The 20,000-nt window shown below is 32.3% G+C and overlaps 4 protein-coding genes across 4 annotated transcripts in view; 1 reads left to right on the top strand and 3 right to left on the bottom strand.

Moving 5' to 3' along the window:
* HELRODRAFT_193756 (hypothetical protein) overlaps positions 1 to 4,871 on the top strand; it is a gene marked incomplete at its 5' end in the record, with an annotated part of 8,839 nt that extends 3,968 nt beyond the window's left edge. Inside the window, 5 exons of the mRNA XM_009028761.1 lie at positions 294 to 337; positions 1,641 to 1,741; positions 2,594 to 2,735; positions 3,136 to 3,191; positions 3,295 to 4,871. Of these exons, the coding sequence (XP_009027009.1) occupies positions 294 to 337; positions 1,641 to 1,741; positions 2,594 to 2,735; positions 3,136 to 3,191; positions 3,295 to 4,616 (1,665 nt within the window). The 3' untranslated portion in view covers positions 4,617 to 4,871. The remainder of the gene's footprint in view (positions 1 to 293; positions 338 to 1,640; positions 1,742 to 2,593; positions 2,736 to 3,135; positions 3,192 to 3,294) is intronic.
* Positions 4,872 to 8,150: 3,279 nt separating this feature from the next.
* Positions 8,151 to 9,119, bottom strand: HELRODRAFT_133824 (hypothetical protein; the record flags this gene model as incomplete). The annotated part of the gene is made up of 4 exons (XM_009028762.1): positions 8,151 to 8,216; positions 8,279 to 8,403; positions 8,536 to 8,758; positions 8,985 to 9,119. Coding segments are annotated over 4 exons (549 nt in total), but the record flags the coding sequence as incomplete, so codon positions are not given.
* Positions 9,120 to 11,350: 2,231 nt separating this feature from the next.
* HELRODRAFT_179985 (hypothetical protein) lies at positions 11,351 to 13,732 on the bottom strand (the record flags this gene model as incomplete). The annotated part of the gene is made up of 6 exons (XM_009028763.1): positions 11,351 to 11,539; positions 12,309 to 12,500; positions 12,557 to 12,629; positions 12,693 to 12,827; positions 13,124 to 13,337; positions 13,606 to 13,732. The coding sequence occupies 6 exons, from the start codon at positions 13,730 to 13,732 to the stop codon at positions 11,351 to 11,353; spliced, it is 930 nt and encodes a 309-aa protein (XP_009027011.1).
* A 1,400-nt stretch (positions 13,733 to 15,132) lies between these two features.
* HELRODRAFT_87523 (hypothetical protein) lies at positions 15,133 to 15,409 on the bottom strand (the record flags this gene model as incomplete). The annotated part of the gene is made up of 2 exons (XM_009028726.1): positions 15,133 to 15,201; positions 15,266 to 15,409. Coding segments are annotated over 2 exons (213 nt in total), but the record flags the coding sequence as incomplete, so codon positions are not given.
* Positions 15,410 to 20,000: the final 4,591 nt, after the last annotated feature.

Genomic DNA, 20,000 nt, shown 5'->3' on the forward strand with positions numbered 1-20,000 from the left:
GCGGAGGAATCAGTCAGTAGTAAATCACTCTCGTCATGCTTTTATGGACTGGAAGCGTTATCTAGTTGGTGCATCTCTCTCTCCCCTGCTTTTTTAATCTCGCTTCTAACTGTGAAAGTTTTTCTTTTTTCCTGTTATGTAATGATCGCTCAATCAACTAACCAACCAACCAACCAATCAATCAACCAGTCAATCAACCAATCAATCAATTAAGGATTTTTTTCAACTTCATTTAATTTTCATAAAAAATTCAATTTATTGACTTCGTTTAGTGACTGAAAATTTTGCATCAGCGCTCAGTGAAAGCCTCAAAGTTGTCGGGCATGGACTCTTTGACGTAAGTACATTTGTCTATTTTTATGCCTCTGGTGGCGACGATGACAGCGGATTGTGATGATGAAGATAAGATGATTGTGATGATGAAGATAAGATGATTGTGATGATGAAGATAAGATGATTGTGATAATGATGATGATGATGACGGTGAAGATGAATGTGATGACGATGAAGATGAATGTGATGATGATGATGACGATGATTGTGATAATGATGATGAAGATGATTGTGATGATGATGAATGTGATGATGATGACGTTGCTGAAGATGATTGTGATGATGAAGATAAGATGATTGTGATGATGAAGATAAGATGATTGTGATGATGAAGATAAGATGATTGTGATGATGAAGATAAAATTATTATGATGATGATGATGATGATGATGACGGTGAAGATGAATGTGATGACGATGAAGATGAATGTGATGATGATGATGACGATGATTGTGATAATGATGATGAAGATGATTGTGATGATGATGAATGTGATGATGATGACGTTGCTGAAGATGATTGTGATGATGAAGATAAGATGATTGTGATGATGAAGATAAGATGATTGTGATGATGAAGATAAGATGATTGTGATGATGAAGATAAAATTATTATGATGATGATGATGATGATGATGACGATGAAGATGAATGTGATGATGATGATGACGATGATTGTGATAATGATGATGAAGATGATTGTGATGATGATGAATGTGATGATGATGACGTTGCTGAAGATGATTGTGATGATGAAGATAAGATGATTGTGATGATGAAGATAAGATGATTGTGATGATGAAGATAAAATGATTATGATGATGATGATGATGACGATGAAGATGATTGTGATGATGAAGATAAGATGATTGTGATGATGATGATGACGATGAATGTGATAATGATGATGAAGATGATTGTGATGATGATGACGATGATGAAGATAATTTTGATGATGATGATGAAGATGGAATGGGATGATAACGACGAAGTTTATGACGAATACACTGTCACGTTGGCGCAAGTAGTGATGATGTTGTGGTGATGAGTGATGATGATGGTAATAATGACAACCACGATGGTGATGGTGGTGGTGTGGTGAGAGTTATGATGGTGACGGTTGTTATGCAAGATGAAGAACTCACAGTCAGATGGTCGGGTCTTCAACGTTAATATCAGAATTGATTGATAAGATAAGCGTGCTGAAGTGCCAATTTGTTTCTCCTCTCATATTATCAACTTTGATTTTTTGCATACACCAAAAGAAGATGCTAATAGATGGAGGAAAAAATTTTCGATTTAAATTAGGGTCTGGGTGAAGATGGGGCTGGAATGCGGAATTTCACCCAAGTACTCTGGTTCATTTACGAGTCACTGGCCTGCAGATCTTGGAGACTGCCCAGAAAACCGTCTGTATATATTCTAATGACTCTCTTAGAAATCGCTAATATATCTGTAATAATATTTAATAATAACTTAATATAATAATAATAATTAATATAATATAATAATAACAATAATAATATAATAAAATAATAATAATATCATATGATAATGAAATCTCTAACAATATATAATAATAATATGATATAATAAAATCTCCAGAAATGTATAATGATATAATTACATATAATATAATAATAAAAATAGTATAGTAATTAAATCTCTAATAATATATAATATAATAATTAAATTTTTAATAATAAATAATATCTAATGAATCTCCAATAAAATTCATTTTCCACTTTAAAATACAAAATAAAATTATGTAAACTCTTATTATTCAGAGAAAACCAATAAAACCAAAAATAATTGATGGTGAATAATAGTAGTAGTAATAATAATAATAATAATAACAGTAATAATAATGGTAATAATAATAATAATGATGATGATAAATTTTGTTTTTTCTCCTAGTCGTGCACTTCTTATGTCTGACGTTGTCACACAGTTCTCGCGAGCGCTCAAAAAAGTGGTTAATGATGCTGATGATGATGGTGGTGGTGATGACGATTGTGAATTTTGATGATGATGATGATGATTGTGAACTTTGGTGATGATGATGGTGATGACGATTATGAATTTCGATGATCACGATGATGATGATAGTAATTGTAATAGTGATCACGTGACGTTGACCGTGACGTCAATGTGATAACAACAACGATGATGATGATGACGACAGCAAACAAACAAGGTGGAAAATAGCGGAGATAGGGCCAGTTCGCCATCATCACCTCCATCCTCATCATCATTGCCAGTGATGTGTGCGTGTAAGTTCATCGCCGATTTTATGGAACTTCATTTTGATGGTGACGTACGAGTTAATGATGCTGTGATGAAGAAGGTGCTAGATGTTGTCGAGCTTCTCAAGATGGCTATGTTCTACCAGAACTTCAAAATGTAAGCCAAGCCTCGTTATTTGGTTTCCGGTTAAGTGAATGAGTGAAGGAGTGAATGAACGCGTGAGTGAGTGAGTGAGTGAGTAACAAAGTGAGTGACTGATCAAATTAGTAAATAATATAAATAATTGTGTTGTGTGTAAGAGTATTATTGAGTGAACGTCCTACCTCGGGAGAACTGGGTCTCTAGGCGCTAAACGATGATTGATTGATTGATTGATTGTGTGAGTGAAGAAGTGAGTTAAGGCGTGAGTGAGTGGATGAGTGAGTGAGTGAGTGATTGAGTAAGAAAGTGAGTGGGTGACTGATCAAATTAGTAAATAATTTAAATAATGGTGTTGTGTGTAATGATATTTGATTAGAAATGTAACGTTGATTTGTTTCTGTAAACCTGCTAACAGGGAAATCAAAGAAGAATTGTATGCACTGATTACAACTTTCGATAAGTTCTATAAACGTTAGTTTTTTTTTTAAATTTGAAATTCTCCACTCATTCTAATCATTTGTTAAATCGTTACGGTTTATTAAATTTATAAATTAACATGATTGGAAAAATGTAGGTAGACATGCACTGACACAAACTGATGGCGAAACAGACGTCGGAATCACCTCTACGGGAAGCAAAGAAGCAGTAGATCGTGATGATGAACGATTTCTGAATGATGAAAAATCTTATTCTCCTCCAATGCTCCAAAATGTTTGGTGTCATCCGACAGCTACAACAACAAGATCGTCAACAGCAACAAAACCAACTACATTGTCGACGGCCACAACTGTTCAACGAAATTCGGGAGTTACTCAAACGAAAGATGTAAAAAATTCCAGAGCCATTTCCAAATCAGGAGAGTTCAGTTGCATGCCAGGCTTTTGCGCTATGTTGATGGACAGTTCAACGGATGGAAGTAGAAGCGGTTCCTCACTGTCTGATCGTGTCAAGCTAAAAAATGTTGCACCCTTGAAAACTTACCACCAACAAAGTCACGATGATGAGAATGATAAGGAAGATGAGAAGGAGGAAAAGGATGATGGAAATTATGAAAGCAACAGTGATCACAGTAACACGGAAAAGAGGCAGCCATTGAAATGCGCGGAACCAGATGTCACCTCACCAAGCAAACCACCTCCTTCTTCAGTTGATAATGCAAATGATTCTAGCTGCTCATCGGCCAATGGCTACTATAACAGTGAAGTGGACAATGATGCAAAATCATTGGAAACAAAATATCATCAAGTAACGAAAAAAGACAACAGATCATTTTTTATACAAACGCCTTCCGCAAGCTCAGCAGATGAATCCAATTCACATGATGTTGCCTCTTCAATTAGAAGTGATGTAGAAAAGAAGTTGGGAAATGAGAAGATGATCACGCAAGATGTTTTGAAACCAAACGATAAATGTGACAACAACAATTCAACAACAATTGATGGGCAAACAGAACTTGGTACATTTGATCTGAGCTATAATGAAAAAAATGTTAAGTGGGCTTTTTATAAACTAACGCCGAAAAAAGATAAAGGCGTCGATGAACATTACGGTCCTAAAAGCAAAAAGAATGCGAAAAAACAACAACAGGGGAGTGCGGTGTCTGCTTCTCTATCAAATACTTCATTAGGAAACCTCACCAATGTAACTGCTGATGACGACGATAACTTTCCGCCTCTGTCGAGCAGCAGCAATCGAAACTCGAACAGAAACTACGATGCCTCTTGCAACGGTGAGGCCAATGAAACGAATAAATTGCACTGGCTTTCCGATGAGAACAAACCTTTGGAACAGCAGCTAAAATTCGGAGAAACGGTGAGATGTACGAACTGTCACGGCGTCGGGCATTATAGCAAATATTGCACCAAACCAGCAAAAAACACGGGTTTCTTCTGCTGATGCTCACAGAGCGCCGCTTTTAGCTTATCTTTCTTCTCTTTCTCTCTCTCTCTCTCTCTCTCTATATATATATATATATATATATATGTGTGTGTGTGTGTGTGTGTCTGTGTGTGTGTGTTCTTTCATTTACGAACAAAGGACATTTTAACATTTTACTAAATTATTAATGAAAACTTCATTTTTTAAAGTTATTTAAATATACGTAGAGAGATGGAGTGAAGAAATGTACAATATTGTCGGATCGGCGATTGGTGATGCTCAAATAAATCTAAACGCTCTTTTACTATTCCTTCTATTAGCTTATCTGATTCTAAAACTCTTGATTTTTCTCTCGTAGTATAAGCTTTATCTTTAATTCTAGCATGTCTCTTTCTTCTCAAATTAATAGTGCTGCTAAAAGTTCTTACTTTCATCTACTTAGAATAAAAAAAACCTTTAAACTCTTCTTGACAATCCTACTCTTCTCTTACTTGTTACTTCAATAGTCTTATCTAGGATTGATTATTGTAACTCGCTCTACTATGGCCATCCTGATTCTACACTCTATCCTTTAAGTAAAGCTGCTCGTTTAGTTTCTCGTGTCCCTATCTGTTCTCATATATCTCCAAATCTTGTTATCTTGCATTGGCTATTTATAAAATATAGAATAATTTTTAAAACTTGCACATTAATGCACAAGTCTCAATATAAATTATTCTTTAAGTACTTATTAGATAATTGAATTTAAACGCCTCGGTTTACGATCGTCTTCTCGTTCTCACTTTTTAACTACTGTTAAACACTCTTATGCTAAATCTGCGTTTGCTTTTTCTGGCCTTTTTTCTGGAACTCTTTAACTCTTTCTCTAACTACTTCTCCATTACTTGGAGAAGAATAAGGTTTTTCATCATTTTCGTTCATCATCATGATCTACTGCTTCTTTGCCGGTGCAATCAATCAATCAATTAGCTTATAAAGCGCTATTTCCGCGATGTTCAACAGCGCTCCTCAATGAATTTTGAAAACAGATGGGTCTTGAGATCCGCTCTGAACTTAGCAAGTGATGGAGAAGTAGTCAGAGAAGTAGGTAGAGAGTTCCAGAGAAAAGGACCAGAAAAAGCAAAAGCAGATTTGGCAAAAGAGTGTTTAACACGAGTTAAGAAAAGAGTTCAGAGCGGATCTCAAGACCCATCTGTTTGGAAAATTCATTGAGGGGCGCTGTTCTATTCTATTCTGACTATTCTGGAACATTTTATCTATAATTTAATTTCCTTTCTCAATCTTTTTCCTTACATTTGATGATCAAGCTTTCCTACCAGCTACATACACTATAAAACAAAAATTTATCAATTTTTAAACATTATGCCACTAGATTTTGTCAGAGATTTTGACCGGAGTCGGATTTTTTTGAGGGGACAATAAAACATCTATTAAAAATACATCTACTGGAAATAAATGCTATTAATAATGTGATTAAAATCATTTTTCATTCAATATGTTTTAAAACGTGCAAATAATGTAACTTTACTAAGAAAAATAATTACATTGAATTATTTTAAGTGTCTTTTAAAGTATTTTCTTTTCAGTAGTGATGAAATGGTGAAATCATGGACCAAAAGTTGAAATTTTTGTTCAGTATGTTTTAAAACATAAAAAAATACAGTAATTTTACTTCGAAAAATAATTACATTGACTGATTTTAAGTGTTTTCAAAGTATTGTTGTAAACTTTAACGCTCGTTACTACCAGCACCAATGTTATATAACTTCAATGATTTCTATATTTCCAACACCAGCGTTGTAGCTTCCAACGATCGTCCAGTGTTCGTTATTCCGTAGGTTCAAGATTTCCGATAAATGAACACAACTGCTTCAAACGCAAACTTTGTTGAACGTTTATTTGAATGCCAACAATAATAGAAACAATAAACTAATCTAAGTAACTACATAAACCACATTTACGATTTCGCTTCAAACCTCGTTGCCAAAACCTTACGGTTCACCCGCTAACATGCCAAATATTCTCACAATATGAAAAACATCTTTACCGCAGCAGTAAAACCAGAATATCAACAAAATTAAAACTGTTAGGGTGTTACATTTTTCATGTGCTAACTAACGGCTCTGAGTCCTGGACAATTTCTAAAGAAATGGAAAAAAAATTAACATTACTGAGATGTGGTTTTTGAGAAGAATTATGAAAATTAGCTGGACCTCTCATACTTCGAATGAGGATGTATTAAAACAGTCCGGTTGTGAAGAGGAAATTACTACAGATAATCCGACGGGGGCAGTTGAAGTTTTTTTAGTCACATCATGCGGAAGGAAAGAATGGAAAATCTAACAACTACTGGAAGATTGCAGGGAAAAGAGATCGCGGTCAACAACGAATAAAATTCGTGAAATCTTTGTGTCACTTCTTGAATATCACCACGTTTCAACTACTGCAAAGTGTTAAAAATCGGGTTTTGTGGAGGAAAGGATAAGGTACAAGAAGGAAGAATTCTCACAATCCAAAAATTAAAAATATACCAAAGATAACAAATAATCAAGATAATAATTAAAATTAATCATATAGCGCAATTTATAATTTCCGCGGTTTTAACAGTATTTTATATTTACTAGTGATAATAAAGTGAAATTATGGTGCAAAATGTTGACAAATTTTTCTGGGAGTCAGAATCCGGAGTCGGGAGTGGAATCAGAAATTTCCACCCGAAGTCGGTCATATTTCATCCGAACTCTGTACGCCATATATATACAAAATTAAAAACAATTAAATTTGTTTTTGTTAAGGTTTATCTTCTTTTATTTGATAATTCATCCACTCATTTTGATACTTAATTTGAATATCTTTAAATGTTTTTCGATCTAAAGAGTTCCTAACAATATCTGTTGAATCTTGACCTGCAGCACAGCTGTCCAATAGATCTTCAATGGCCAGCATTTTGAATGTAAAGTTTTCATCCATCAAATTCATATCTCTCTTCTTGGCCACGTTCTCATTGAGCAGTTTCTAATTAGAGATTCATATCAATATATTTTAATTATAAATATTGATCGAAACAAGTTTACATTCAAGTCATCTTGAAAAAACGCCAAAATGTGAGAAGATCGAATACATCGAATGAGCACTGTATAATATATTTAATAAATGATAAATTGAATTGCGTATATGTATGTATATCTGGATATACCCAGTTAAGAAATGTTATTATGAAAAGAAACTCACAGCCACGGAAACCAAATATTTTTGCATCAAGAGATATTCTTCAAATATGCAACCATCAACTTTCACTCCATCTACTTTAACATACGACGTCGATGATAACAATTTTGATGGAGACTCTCCATTAATCTTGTACTCAAATTTATTCTGTTCATAATCAATATCATCCCCACTTTGAATATTTTTACTGCATTTAGCACTTTTAGGGTTGTAATCAAAAATTTCTTCATGTTCATCATTGTAACATTTAGTTTCACAGTTTGAATCATGAGGATTTGATATTTTTTGCTGGTCTGAAAATGTGGCATTCGTGTCAACACAGCATTCTATTCTGGATAATTGGAATCCTATTCCATCTCCTAATGCTTTCACATAACTTTCTTTCATGCACTGAAAATAAAAATTTAAAGAATGAAAAATTTTGATAGGTTAAATTCAATCCAGTCACTCACCCAAAGTCTTAAAAAATTGAAAAGTTTGCTTTTGTCACAAGGAGCAGATTTGATAAACTTCCACTCATTCATTTTAAATTGTCTCTTCATGGTTTCAAAAAATTTGTCAAGTGATTTACTTCCAACTGACGAAGATTATGTAACATTAGAAGAAATGGACACTGCTTATTCATTTAACAAAGTGATAATAATGTTCATTGGTTTAACAAAGTAAGGATCAATGTTCATTTGCCTAATCAAGAAGCTAAACAACACACTTGGTCTGTCAATTGCCATTGTGTCAACTCCAATTCTGCCGTGAAACTCACTAGCTAGCACGACTAATTCATCCTGGTGGGATATGTTAAAATCAAAATTGCTGTTTGTGCCAGAGGTTTGTTCCAGAAATGGTCGACCATTGTCTGTCCTTTGGAGTTTGATGTCTACATTTTTTAAGCTTAATGCTTTTCTGACAGCTGCCCTGATCATCAGTCTCCCTGTCTTGAATTAATTAATTCAAATAAAATAATAAGTTCAATGCAAAAGTTACCTGATAGAAAAAATAATAAAAAAAATTACTTTTAATTAAAAAACTGACAGATTGTTAAATTAATAATTAATTGAATAAAATTTATAAAAAATAATAGGGCAATAGTTGATTAATAAAAAATTAAAAATAAATGTTAATTTAAACAAATATTAAATAAAATAAATGATGAATTGTGACCAGTGCTGACTTGACATCCCTTTTGAAGAGGTAACCTGACACTTTCTTCCTCTCTTCCTGTTGTATCATGGACAGGGCAGTCACAAATTGCTCCATTGTAGGCTGCCATTGCCCACTGTTGAAGGCCCAACGTAAACTCATTTATTAGAGATATTTAATCATTCGATATTACCGATGAAATTATTAATTTGAGTCCAGGCTAATATAACACAAAAATAAAACAAGAACAATATTATAGCACGAAAATCTTATCACATCTGCTTTACTTTTAAAAATATAAAATGTAATTCCTTGTAGAATACTTTTAGTTTTTGTTAAAAATTTTTTACAGAATAAATGAGCAAATTTTTTTACTAGTGTATTTAATATTATTATTTTAATAATATTATTTTGTAAAATAATATTTATTATAAGGCAGTTTTTGCAAAAACTTATACCATTTGAATATTAATTTTATCTATGTAAAGAAAAATATTGTTCTTTGTTTTATATAAATATCAATGATTTCCGTTCATCGTTCATTTGCTCGAGGTTTTGTTCCACGCTTTATCTTTGTTGTCGCGAAATGCTTATTTAGAAGTGCTATTTTTTTCAAATGATTGACGTTTAATAAATGGCGGATCGTAATGATGAGTTTAATCACGATGGTCTTCATATAAATATATGATGATGTTTTCTTTGATTACTGAATGATCCGTTTCAATCCAAATTCCCACTCGCAAATTTATTGCACGTGGCGTTGCTCATTGCAATTTTTTCGATGGTCCGTGTTTTCTTTTGTTTGCATTTTTACAATTTTGTTTTATTTGTTTTGTTATTTATTCTTGTGGCCAAAATCTTAATTAGTTTTTCAGTGAACGAACTCTTCTGGATAACTGGAGTTTTAGAAGTGGTCTCCTCCAGTGGCGCACATGACATGCTTCGTTCATGATGATACGTTTAGTTTAGTATTAGTTTAAATTTAGAATTTTTTTATTTTTGTACTTTTTTTAGACTCAATTTGTAATTTATTTTCAATATTGAAGTGCATTTTTGTTGTGTTCATTTTTTTTTGTACTTTTACATTCCTGTTAGGTTTTTTATTGGCATTTAATTAAAGTTTATTAGATTTTATTTGTAATTCTCATAATCGTGAGTCGGACCCGAGCGTCGACTTCATGTCGTTCGTTTGGAAGCAACCATTTATCGAGAAATGGGAGGTGGGTATGTGTGCAAATAATGCAAAAGCCATTCTATGCCAATCTCAGGTTTGCAATTTAAGTTCTTGCACGATGCAGCTACATATCTTTTAATGAATAATCTTGACATAATTCAGGAAGTTGTTGCCACCCCGCATGCTTTCGTGGTGAAAATTCTATAATATAATAGAATTGAACCGAAATGCGGGTTGCTATAGCTTGTCCGTGCATGTTTTTTCACAAGTTTTTTCCCACGGTACTCTACCCAATGAGATTTACTGGAAGCAAAGCAGTTTTGGCTTCGCGAGTTTATGATAATGCAGGTAGCTTTTACCACTAGAACGATATGAAGCAAGTGCTTCCATGTTAACGTTGAAATCAGGTAGTTCAGCTCCTACTTAATGCGTTTTTATTCGAATATAGACTTATAGAGTGGCTGATTTGAGGAAAACTAATCTTTCATTTGCGATTACGGATCAGCTGGTGTAACGGATTTTTAATGCATTCTCACAGGCAATCTTTATTAAAAGACGCTGCATTTAATAAGAAACTAAAAATGTGGAATATGCCTAAAAATGGGATCCTGAAAATAAAATTATCAGGGGTTAACGAGTCTGCTTGTAAATTTTTTAATAAATAATGCAAGTTTTTGGCGTGATTTAAGCTGTCATAAGCTGGTTTATTCTTTTAATAAAAATCAACTATGTATTTCTGATAAATGAATATATTTTAAAAATAAAACAATCCAATCAATGAATGTTTCTCAAGTTTCAGGTAAGAAATGTTGGAACATGTTTGTTACTTCAAGTATGAAAGTGGGGAAGATGGCAAAACACTGACATCGGGAATTTTTTTCAACATTCTTTAGGTGCTACCTGTCTTATAATCCGTTTACTCTATTACTATATTTTATAGAAAATCCTTCAATATTTTCTCAATATTCCCTTTTTCACGGTCTGAATTATTAATATAAAGATTACATACAAAAATATAATAATAACAAATTAAATAATTATGATTGCCCCGTACCACTTGAAAATGACACCTCTGAGTTGTGTCTAGCAAGGGTAATCTTGAAAACCCGTTACTGATTCTAAGCACTTGTAATTATCGACGTTGAGCTTTCTGCAATATTTTTAATAATACCTACATTTTTTTCTGTTTGAGAAAATATACAAAAATAAAACGTTACTTGTTCAAATTAGTCTGAAGAATTGAAGGTTGGACAACAGATTTAGGAAATGATGTGGGCATGTAAATATTGTTTGACGAGTTTGTTATTTCTTTATATCTCAGTGGGAATAACTTTGGATCGTGGTACACCTCAGAGTTGTAATACGGGAATGGATTTATCGTTCCTGCCTTCATTCCACCGTCCTAGTTATCAAATAAAACTAAAGTTTGTAAATATATATTAAGAATTTTAAAATTGAGACGCCGAAATAGTTAAAGAAAAATTAGACATTTATTCAATCATATTTTAAGATAGCACGATGGTTTCGATTTTATATGTAACTCGGCTACAATGTCATTGTATATGGATTTAGCCACAAAAATCGAAAGACATATATTCAATCAATCTTTGATACTTTTAAACCGCTTGAGGGACCGTCGAGACCATCCACCGTTCTCACCAACTTTCAACTTTGCTCGTATCATATCCAATTAGTAACATACAACGTTATGTTAAATTTACAGTTACAAGTGATAAAAAACTCAAATTCAGGGTAGAAGTTTGGAAAATTACAAAGACTTGATGTTTAGGTGACGAGATAGCATGAAGGCAAGCGATGGATTCCTGTTGCGACATTGCTTGCTAAAACATAAAGTCTGAAAAAAAATCTTTCTAACATTTTAAGAAAAAATTTAGAATAAGCAAAAACGTTTTGCCAACTGTTATAGTGATTGTTAAAATAAAATTTTGGGGGCAAGAGAAATTTCTCACAGGGTTCGAGAAGGTGGGGGTTAAGAGCACTAAAAAAGTTTGAAACACTAAGCCAGAATGATTAAAAGAAATAATAGTCCATGTATGTGTCTACGCTGTTTTTTTTTTACGAAAATAGCTTTCTATGGATTGATTGAAAATACATAAAGCCTGTCGGCCAAACGTAACTTATTGAAAAATGAATATGAATTGATGTTTAACCTTTTTCGTTGGGGATGTGTAGAAGAATATGGCTGGATGATGGTACTGATTGTAAGTCGTTGAAAATGGATGTTTGGATTTTTTGATTGGCTTAGTAAGAGCATACGGATTCGGGTGAAAACATTCATTTCCTGAAAATGCCGTGTGAAAAACATTTCCTATCCTTTTTTCAATGTTCTTTTCTATAGAAGTCTAAATTATTATTTTTAGACTATAATTATTATCTAAAAAATGATATCAAGTTTAACCTTTCGGGTTGAAACGGCACCGCATATTTCTTCACAGACAGGAACGTATTTGTTTATCGTCACGTCAACATATCTAAAATAGTTGATTTGATAGCAAATTATTTTGAAGATTTAATTATACTTTTGTCGAGCAAACCCGTATCCACATCCTTTCTTTCCAGTCGAAGTTAGGAATGCAAATTTGAAAGGAGCCTTAGGCTTTGTTCTTGTCAAGGGACTCATTGCTTCTGGAGACGGATTAATCGTCGCACAGAAACTTCCTTTGCCACAACTTTGTAAAATGATGTAAGCTCGTTTTAGATTAAAATTTTAATTTAATGTGGTAAAAGATATTTTGTCTGGTCTGCTATATTGCTTATAATGTATAAAAAAAAGTGGAACGTTGTAAATATTAATAGTCTTCTTGACGTTGCGTATATGTCGTTTGTAAAAGATGTGAAAATGCAGCTGCTGTGGAGAATTTTGCAAATAAATACTTTGGTTTATATATAAAATGCATTATTTAAAATTTTAAATAAAATGTTAATAATACTACTTATAACTGATTTATTGCATGAAAACACTAACGCCATTTTTTGAATTGGAGCATTTCTAAATGGACCAGCCAGAGCTAATTTTTTAGACAGTTTTTCCTTATCTCTATAATATTGATCCAGCGTTGTGTAAGGTGTTTTAACATTGTGCGTTAGGAACTCAGGTGCGAAGTAACCATCTTGTTTGGCTCCTATTGTTTTGCCTCCCTGTGTAATCCACGGGACTTTTTTTCTCTTGTTAACTGGATCTGAAATGTTATGTGTTACTATACTTGCTCTGAAAATGTTTGTAAGCACTAATAGTTTTTTCCTCTTAAGATGGCTTCAAATGAAGCTATTTAAACAGTAAAAATTGAGTTTACTATCTAAACTAAAAAGTAGGTCAATGAACAAAAGTCTGGAAACATTTTAAGCCGTGATAAAGATATTGTTAATCAAGTCTGATTGTAACTTACTTCGTCCATTTTAGCATTATAGTTGAAAGCATAGATAATATTAAAGTTAATTAACATATACCTGGTTTAACGTAAGGGTCGCCTACACTTATGTATTCCATTTCCTTGAAGAACCCGACACGTTCCATGTCAGTCTTCCCATTCACCTTGGTCTCAGGTTCAACAAATTTTTTAGTAGCTTTGCTCATTATAAACGTTTTTCTGATCTATTTCGGGTACTATATATAAAGTGATTTTCGGAAATGAAATAATTTCCAAATATTTTATAACCTAAACTAATTATTTTACACTTTAAGCCAAATGTAAACAAAATTTGACGTCGAAACCATTGATTGTAATGTTGAAATAAATTTTGAGATGTTTACTTGCTAGTTTAATCAAATCAGAGCTAAATCATGGCGTCAAAAACGGGCAGCCGGATTGTTCGCAATGAACAGTCATTACAAATATTGAATTGCTATTTTATCGTTTTTTCCCTTTACAAGCTGTTAACAAATTACAAGCAGAAAATGAAGTAAATGTGCGAATATGTAGAAATAAAATAGGTGACGTTTCAACAAGTTATAATCATATTCAAAATAAATTATATTTATCCCACTAATTATTTAACATGCCTATTCAGACATCATTTGCAATTATTCATTCCTATTCTCGTGGTTGTCTCTTTGACGTTCATTGTTCTGCACTGTTGCTGCAGTATAGCGGCCATTGTGGTCAGTGTCGGATCCAGGGAAAAATTTTGAAATTCACCCCCGCGGTTTATTTTTTCAACACTAAGAAATTGATGAATTGTGAGATATTTTTTGCCAACTTTTTTGAAGCCTGTTTGAACTTTTTAAAAAATTTTTTGAGATGGTCAGTAAAATTTTAACGTCGTGTATTGCAGTTCAGAAAAAGCAAATTTTAGACATTCTACAAAAAAACTTTTCCTAGACAAATTTCCTACAATTTTAAGAATGTTTAAAACGCGCGTACAATCTCGTAAATACTTTCAAGTTTGGAACTTAAATAGTTCATTTACCCACAAGTAGGCCTCCCGTATAAATCACAAAAAAAGAACAGCATGGTGAATACTTTTCCAGAATTTATTTGAAATACGAACTGGAATTGTCCTGCGCTAATCTCCTTATCATAAGCTTTACATTTAAGCAAGAAAGACATCGAAGTCGCACATTTATTATCTTTTATAGAGGGAATCATATAATAATTAAATAGAGGGAATTAAGAGGCAGACGATAATTGATTGCTGGTGATAATATACATCATGCAAATGCTTCTTGTACTACAATTCCATGAGACTGCAATCAACACATGCACGTACAATAGAAGATTTAATAGAAGAATGTTATTTAAAATGGAAGCAGCCATGTTAGAGATCCGTGAACTGATGATATCACAGGAAGAAAAATTGGCAATGGGTTGTGGTCAAAAATTTAGAAATTTTCAAGCAATAGGCTATTTTTAATCAATCATTTCATCAATGAGACATGATGTTTGTAAATAATATTTGTATTAGTTTATTTATCAATGTTATCAATTGAAGTTTAATGATCAGGTTAAAAATATTTTCTTTCGAAATGTTTTGAAATCACACAAATTTCCATGACCTGTCTTTGTATGCAATCTCACCCCTTCGACACTTCTCATCCAGAGTCACCTTCAAGGAACAAAAAATTAAAACAATAAATTTATCACTCATTGAAACATGCCACAAAACATACTCTATCTTTTTCCATCTTCCAAGCAAGCAGTGTGATTGGTAGGAACATACCAAAGAATGCAAATGCAAAATTTTTAGGAGTTGGTTTGAACATTTCGTAGTGGTGGGCTTTCATGGACAGAAACCTCTGGACAGCTGGATCAAACTGGGTTGCAATTGAAAAAATTCATCAAGCATATCATTAACTTCAACAGAATCTAGCATTAGTGCCAATTAATATGTATGAAATGTTATTTATTTCAACTGTGGATAAATGAATTCTTAAAAGCCCAGGCATAATTAATTTTATTAATACATATAGATATTTGATTTATTAGATAGATAGGCAATGCAAAACAAACACAAACACACAAAAAAAATTGTGCTGAAAAAAAAGCTGAGTCCAATATGTATATGTTTGTCCTTTATATGGTATCAGACAAAATATACGTAAATAAATAAAAAGGTATGTCTATAATTTATTTATAAGTACAAGGAGCATGGCATTTGGAGAATCTGTTCTCTATTGGTATTCTAATTCCAGAGAATGAAAAAAAATTCAATTAATTAAGTATTAAAATTATTAAATTAACTTAACATTAAGTCATTAACAGACTATTCTGCACTGTTCTGCCACAAAAGCTCTACTGTCGACACCACACAACGTACACACATACTTTTTTAGTTTTAATGCACGCACAAGCACACGCATGGCGTATGATAATCTCTGAGTTTTTGACAGTATTTGCTACAGGTTGATTAACTGAAGCATAATGATTAACTAAGATTACTATGCAAGACAATCAATCACTAATCACTGCTTTTATATGGAGCTTTATATATTGTATCTGAAGCAGCAGCAGACGATTTATATATGATTACTAAAAGTACCGGTTTTAAGACTACAAATATTTTAATTATAAAAATTAAAATGAAATGAAGGGACAAGGTCAAAATCAAAACTAATGCCTCGTACAATGTATCCTCCGACTCCGCGGTAAGGATTGGTAACTTTCTTTTGAAACTCTTTTTTCAAATCATTTCTTAATTTCAGTCTGGCCTCCAAAACCTCTCTCTCGCTCGGTGTCAGGTCGTATATCTCGCTCGGACTGAACTTCTTGGGACTAGCCATCTTTATTTACAATGATCATTTAATTTCAATCTGATGTTGGTCTATTTCAAATATAGTTGCGAAAAAGTTTATTTATATTAAATAAAAATATTATAGTTTTATTTACAAGTAAATCATAATAAAATAAAATCAGCTAATAATTAACATTAGATAATTTAAACATTTATATAGCTGATAAAACCAAAAAAGACAGTTCCACATTTTACCCGAAACGATTTAGCATTTAAAATCAATTTAAAATGTAAATTTGTAAATTTTTTATATGCGTTTTGGCATTTCAAATTCAGTCGGTCATTGGCGTAATATTTATTAGTTTATTCTTTTATTGAATATGCTAGTTTTTTCAGTTTCGTCTGCATTTGTTGGCTGACGATAGTGGCAGCTTTTCGGTGTTGAACAGCCAGTCAGAGTGCAAATAAGTTTTTGTTTGGGGATTTTGAAAAGGAAATTTAAGTAAAAAAAATATTTGAAGCAAGACGAACTGATGCCTGCATTAATTCTCTTCAAACGCCGTTGGAAGTTGGCGTCAGACGATCTCTTCATTCCTGCCATTGTACTCTTCACTTTTCACCTCCTTTCGTTAGTTTTTGCTTTTTTTATTTTTTTATATGCATTTTTTAAAATATTTATTTAAATTTTAAATAACTGATAGCCAGATAACATTATATGATTATTTTAATATTTAATTTTACTATCTGGTCTTTTTAATGATATTTTCTTGTACTTTAATTTAAATTTTGTGATTCATGTTGGTGGTATCAGTTGTACCTGTGTGTTGTGTACTATATCCTAATCCTAATGACTTAATCTAATATATATTCCATGTTATTGCAAAATAAAATTTATTTTAATTACTGAGTAGAGTTAAAAAGTATCTAAAAATCACACAAAATTAATTGTGCTTTGTTTATTTTATTTTTATGCAACTGTATGTTTTGGAAATTTCAACTAATTTCAAGTACACTCAACAAATCCACATGAAAGTTTAAGTTATCATAAGTTTTTTATTGTATTTTATTTTGTTGCATTTTCTTCTAACCAGAATCAGTTTGATAACAAGCACTATCATCTGTGTGAACCTGCCAAACGAGTTCTACTGGTTAATAACAACAAAAGATCTGCTTTACAGTTTGATTGCCATCTTCACATGCAGCTTTTTGTTTGAGTTTCTCATTGCCATTGTCAGTCTCAGAGGAGGCCCGGTCAAAGTTCATTCCAGATCCAAAATTTACTTGCTGCTTTATATCAGATTAGGTGTTTTTGGGTGTCTGTCTTTGTTGTTGTTGTTGCTATTGTTGCTCTGATCATTTGTGCTCTATTAATATGATCTGCTTTTAATGTATTTAAGTGTATTTTTATTGATTTTGATGTTTTTGGTTGAAACTTTCATTTTGATATTTATATTTATTTCTGATTTTGGCCATATTTTTCATTAAATTATTAAATAACTTTTTACAAAATTCCATTTTTATAATTTTATATTTTTTCCTTCATGTGATCTTGCAGTTCTGTTGGCACTGGAGTTGTTCACTCAGATATTTTCCATCGTTTGGTTCGTCCTCAACATCCAGCACAGAAACAAATACATCCTATTATCTTCTGCTGCCAGTGAGTTTTTGACATTTAGGATTTTTTTATTGTTATTTTCACAAAACTATTTATATTTTATGATTTTGTTGCATGAATTGTGAAATATTTTATATCTTATGCTTTGTATTTGTTCTAACTAACTAGATTAGTTATAGTATAGCTATATATATAGTTTTTTATTGTTATCTTCCTAGAACTTTTTCTATTTTACGGTTTTGCTCCATAATTTTACATTTTGTTATAACTACATTAGTCACATTTCAGAGTTTATTATGATTAAAATACATTGATTTAAATTGTAAAATTAAAATCAATAACTCAACATTCAGGTTTCCTAATCTGCAATTGGCTGCTTAAACTTTTGATAATTTGTCAGTTCAAGAAAGCTCCGCCCATAGTTGCTAATTTTAGAACAACTCCTTATAGTAATTTCATCTTCTCATCTTCTTCATTCAATCCATCTTCTGAGGATGCGTCCATAGAGAACAAGAACCTCGTTCATAATCACAGCATTTCTCTAGTAAATGACAACAACAACAACAATAAAAATAGCAATAACAACAACAATAACAATAATAACAGAGTAGCTGTTGATGGGAATAAATTAGTTATTTACAGGTTCTCATTGTTTTTATATTAATTTATTTTTCGTTGTTTTGTCAACTCAGACGATGAAGATCGATGATGATGATATCAATGATAATGAACAGCTTAAACTTGGTAATGATACTAATGATAAGTGATGATGATGATGATTTAGTCAATAATTATTTAATTTGAATGTGAGATTAATATAATAATAATTATGATGATGATGATGATGATGATGATGACGTTGATGATGATGATGATGATGCAAAATGAAATGATAGTGATGACGATGTTGAATAAGTTTATGATGATGATGATGATGATGAATAAGACGAGTAAAATGACGTTTAATTAGTAATGATAATGGCAATTAAAATTTATTATAATCCCACAAAGGTCTTGCCATTTCAATGAAATATGTTGTCGTAGCAACAATCTAAAAAGGGTTGGGCTGGAATATTTTAAATTTATCAATTACATCAACTCTATTCCGCTAAATACATTAATGATGACATTGCTTTTGTTATAGTCATCAATGATTAATTACATCAATAGAGTTTTTTCTTGAGGCTTTATCTTTACTAAAGAAATGAATCACATTGTTGATTGTTTTATATTTGAAATTGTAATTATAGTATCGGTAAGGTTATTGAATTGGCAAAGATGACATTGCTACGTTAACATCAATAGCAACAGCATGTAAAAACATCTAAAAAAGACAGCAACAACAAAACAACAACAACAGCAACAACAACCACAACAACAACAACCACAACAACAACCACAACAAAACAACAACGACAACCACAACAACAACAACCACAACAACAACAACAACCACAAAAAATTACGACAAAACAGAACTCCTACAAAGAATTGTCGGAGTTGTTGATGACCTTGTTGTCGGATATGGACCTCGTTGTGTCTGACGTCACGTGCGGCCTCATCATCATGAAACAGAATCAGAAGGTTTGGCAGGAGAACATCGTAGCTGAGGTAATAGATGGCCTCTAGTCTAATAGTCTATAGTTCGATTCCTGTCATAACTTTAGGAATTAGGCAGTGACGCCAACAACAATAACAACAACAACAATAACAACAACAACAACAACAACATCCACAGTAGATATCCATTACGTGCTTCCTTACCCACAAACTAAGCAAGCAATCAATCAACCTGTCAGTCAACAAATCAGTCAATCAATCAATCAATCAATCAATCAATCAATCAATCAATCAATCAATCAATCAATCAATCAATCAATCAATCAATCAATCAATCAATCAATCAATCAATCAATCAATCAATCAATCAGTCAATCAATCAATCAATCAATCAGTCAATCAATCAACCAATCAACCAACCAACTAATCAGCCAACTATCTAACCGTTCAATCAATCAATCAATCAATTAATGAACGCAACCAGCCAATCATTCAACCA

The sequence above is a fragment of the Helobdella robusta genome (assembly GCF_000326865.2).
Source record: "Helobdella robusta unplaced genomic scaffold HELROscaffold_58, whole genome shotgun sequence".
Classification (NCBI taxonomy): Eukaryota; Metazoa; Annelida; class Clitellata; order Rhynchobdellida; family Glossiphoniidae; genus Helobdella; species Helobdella robusta.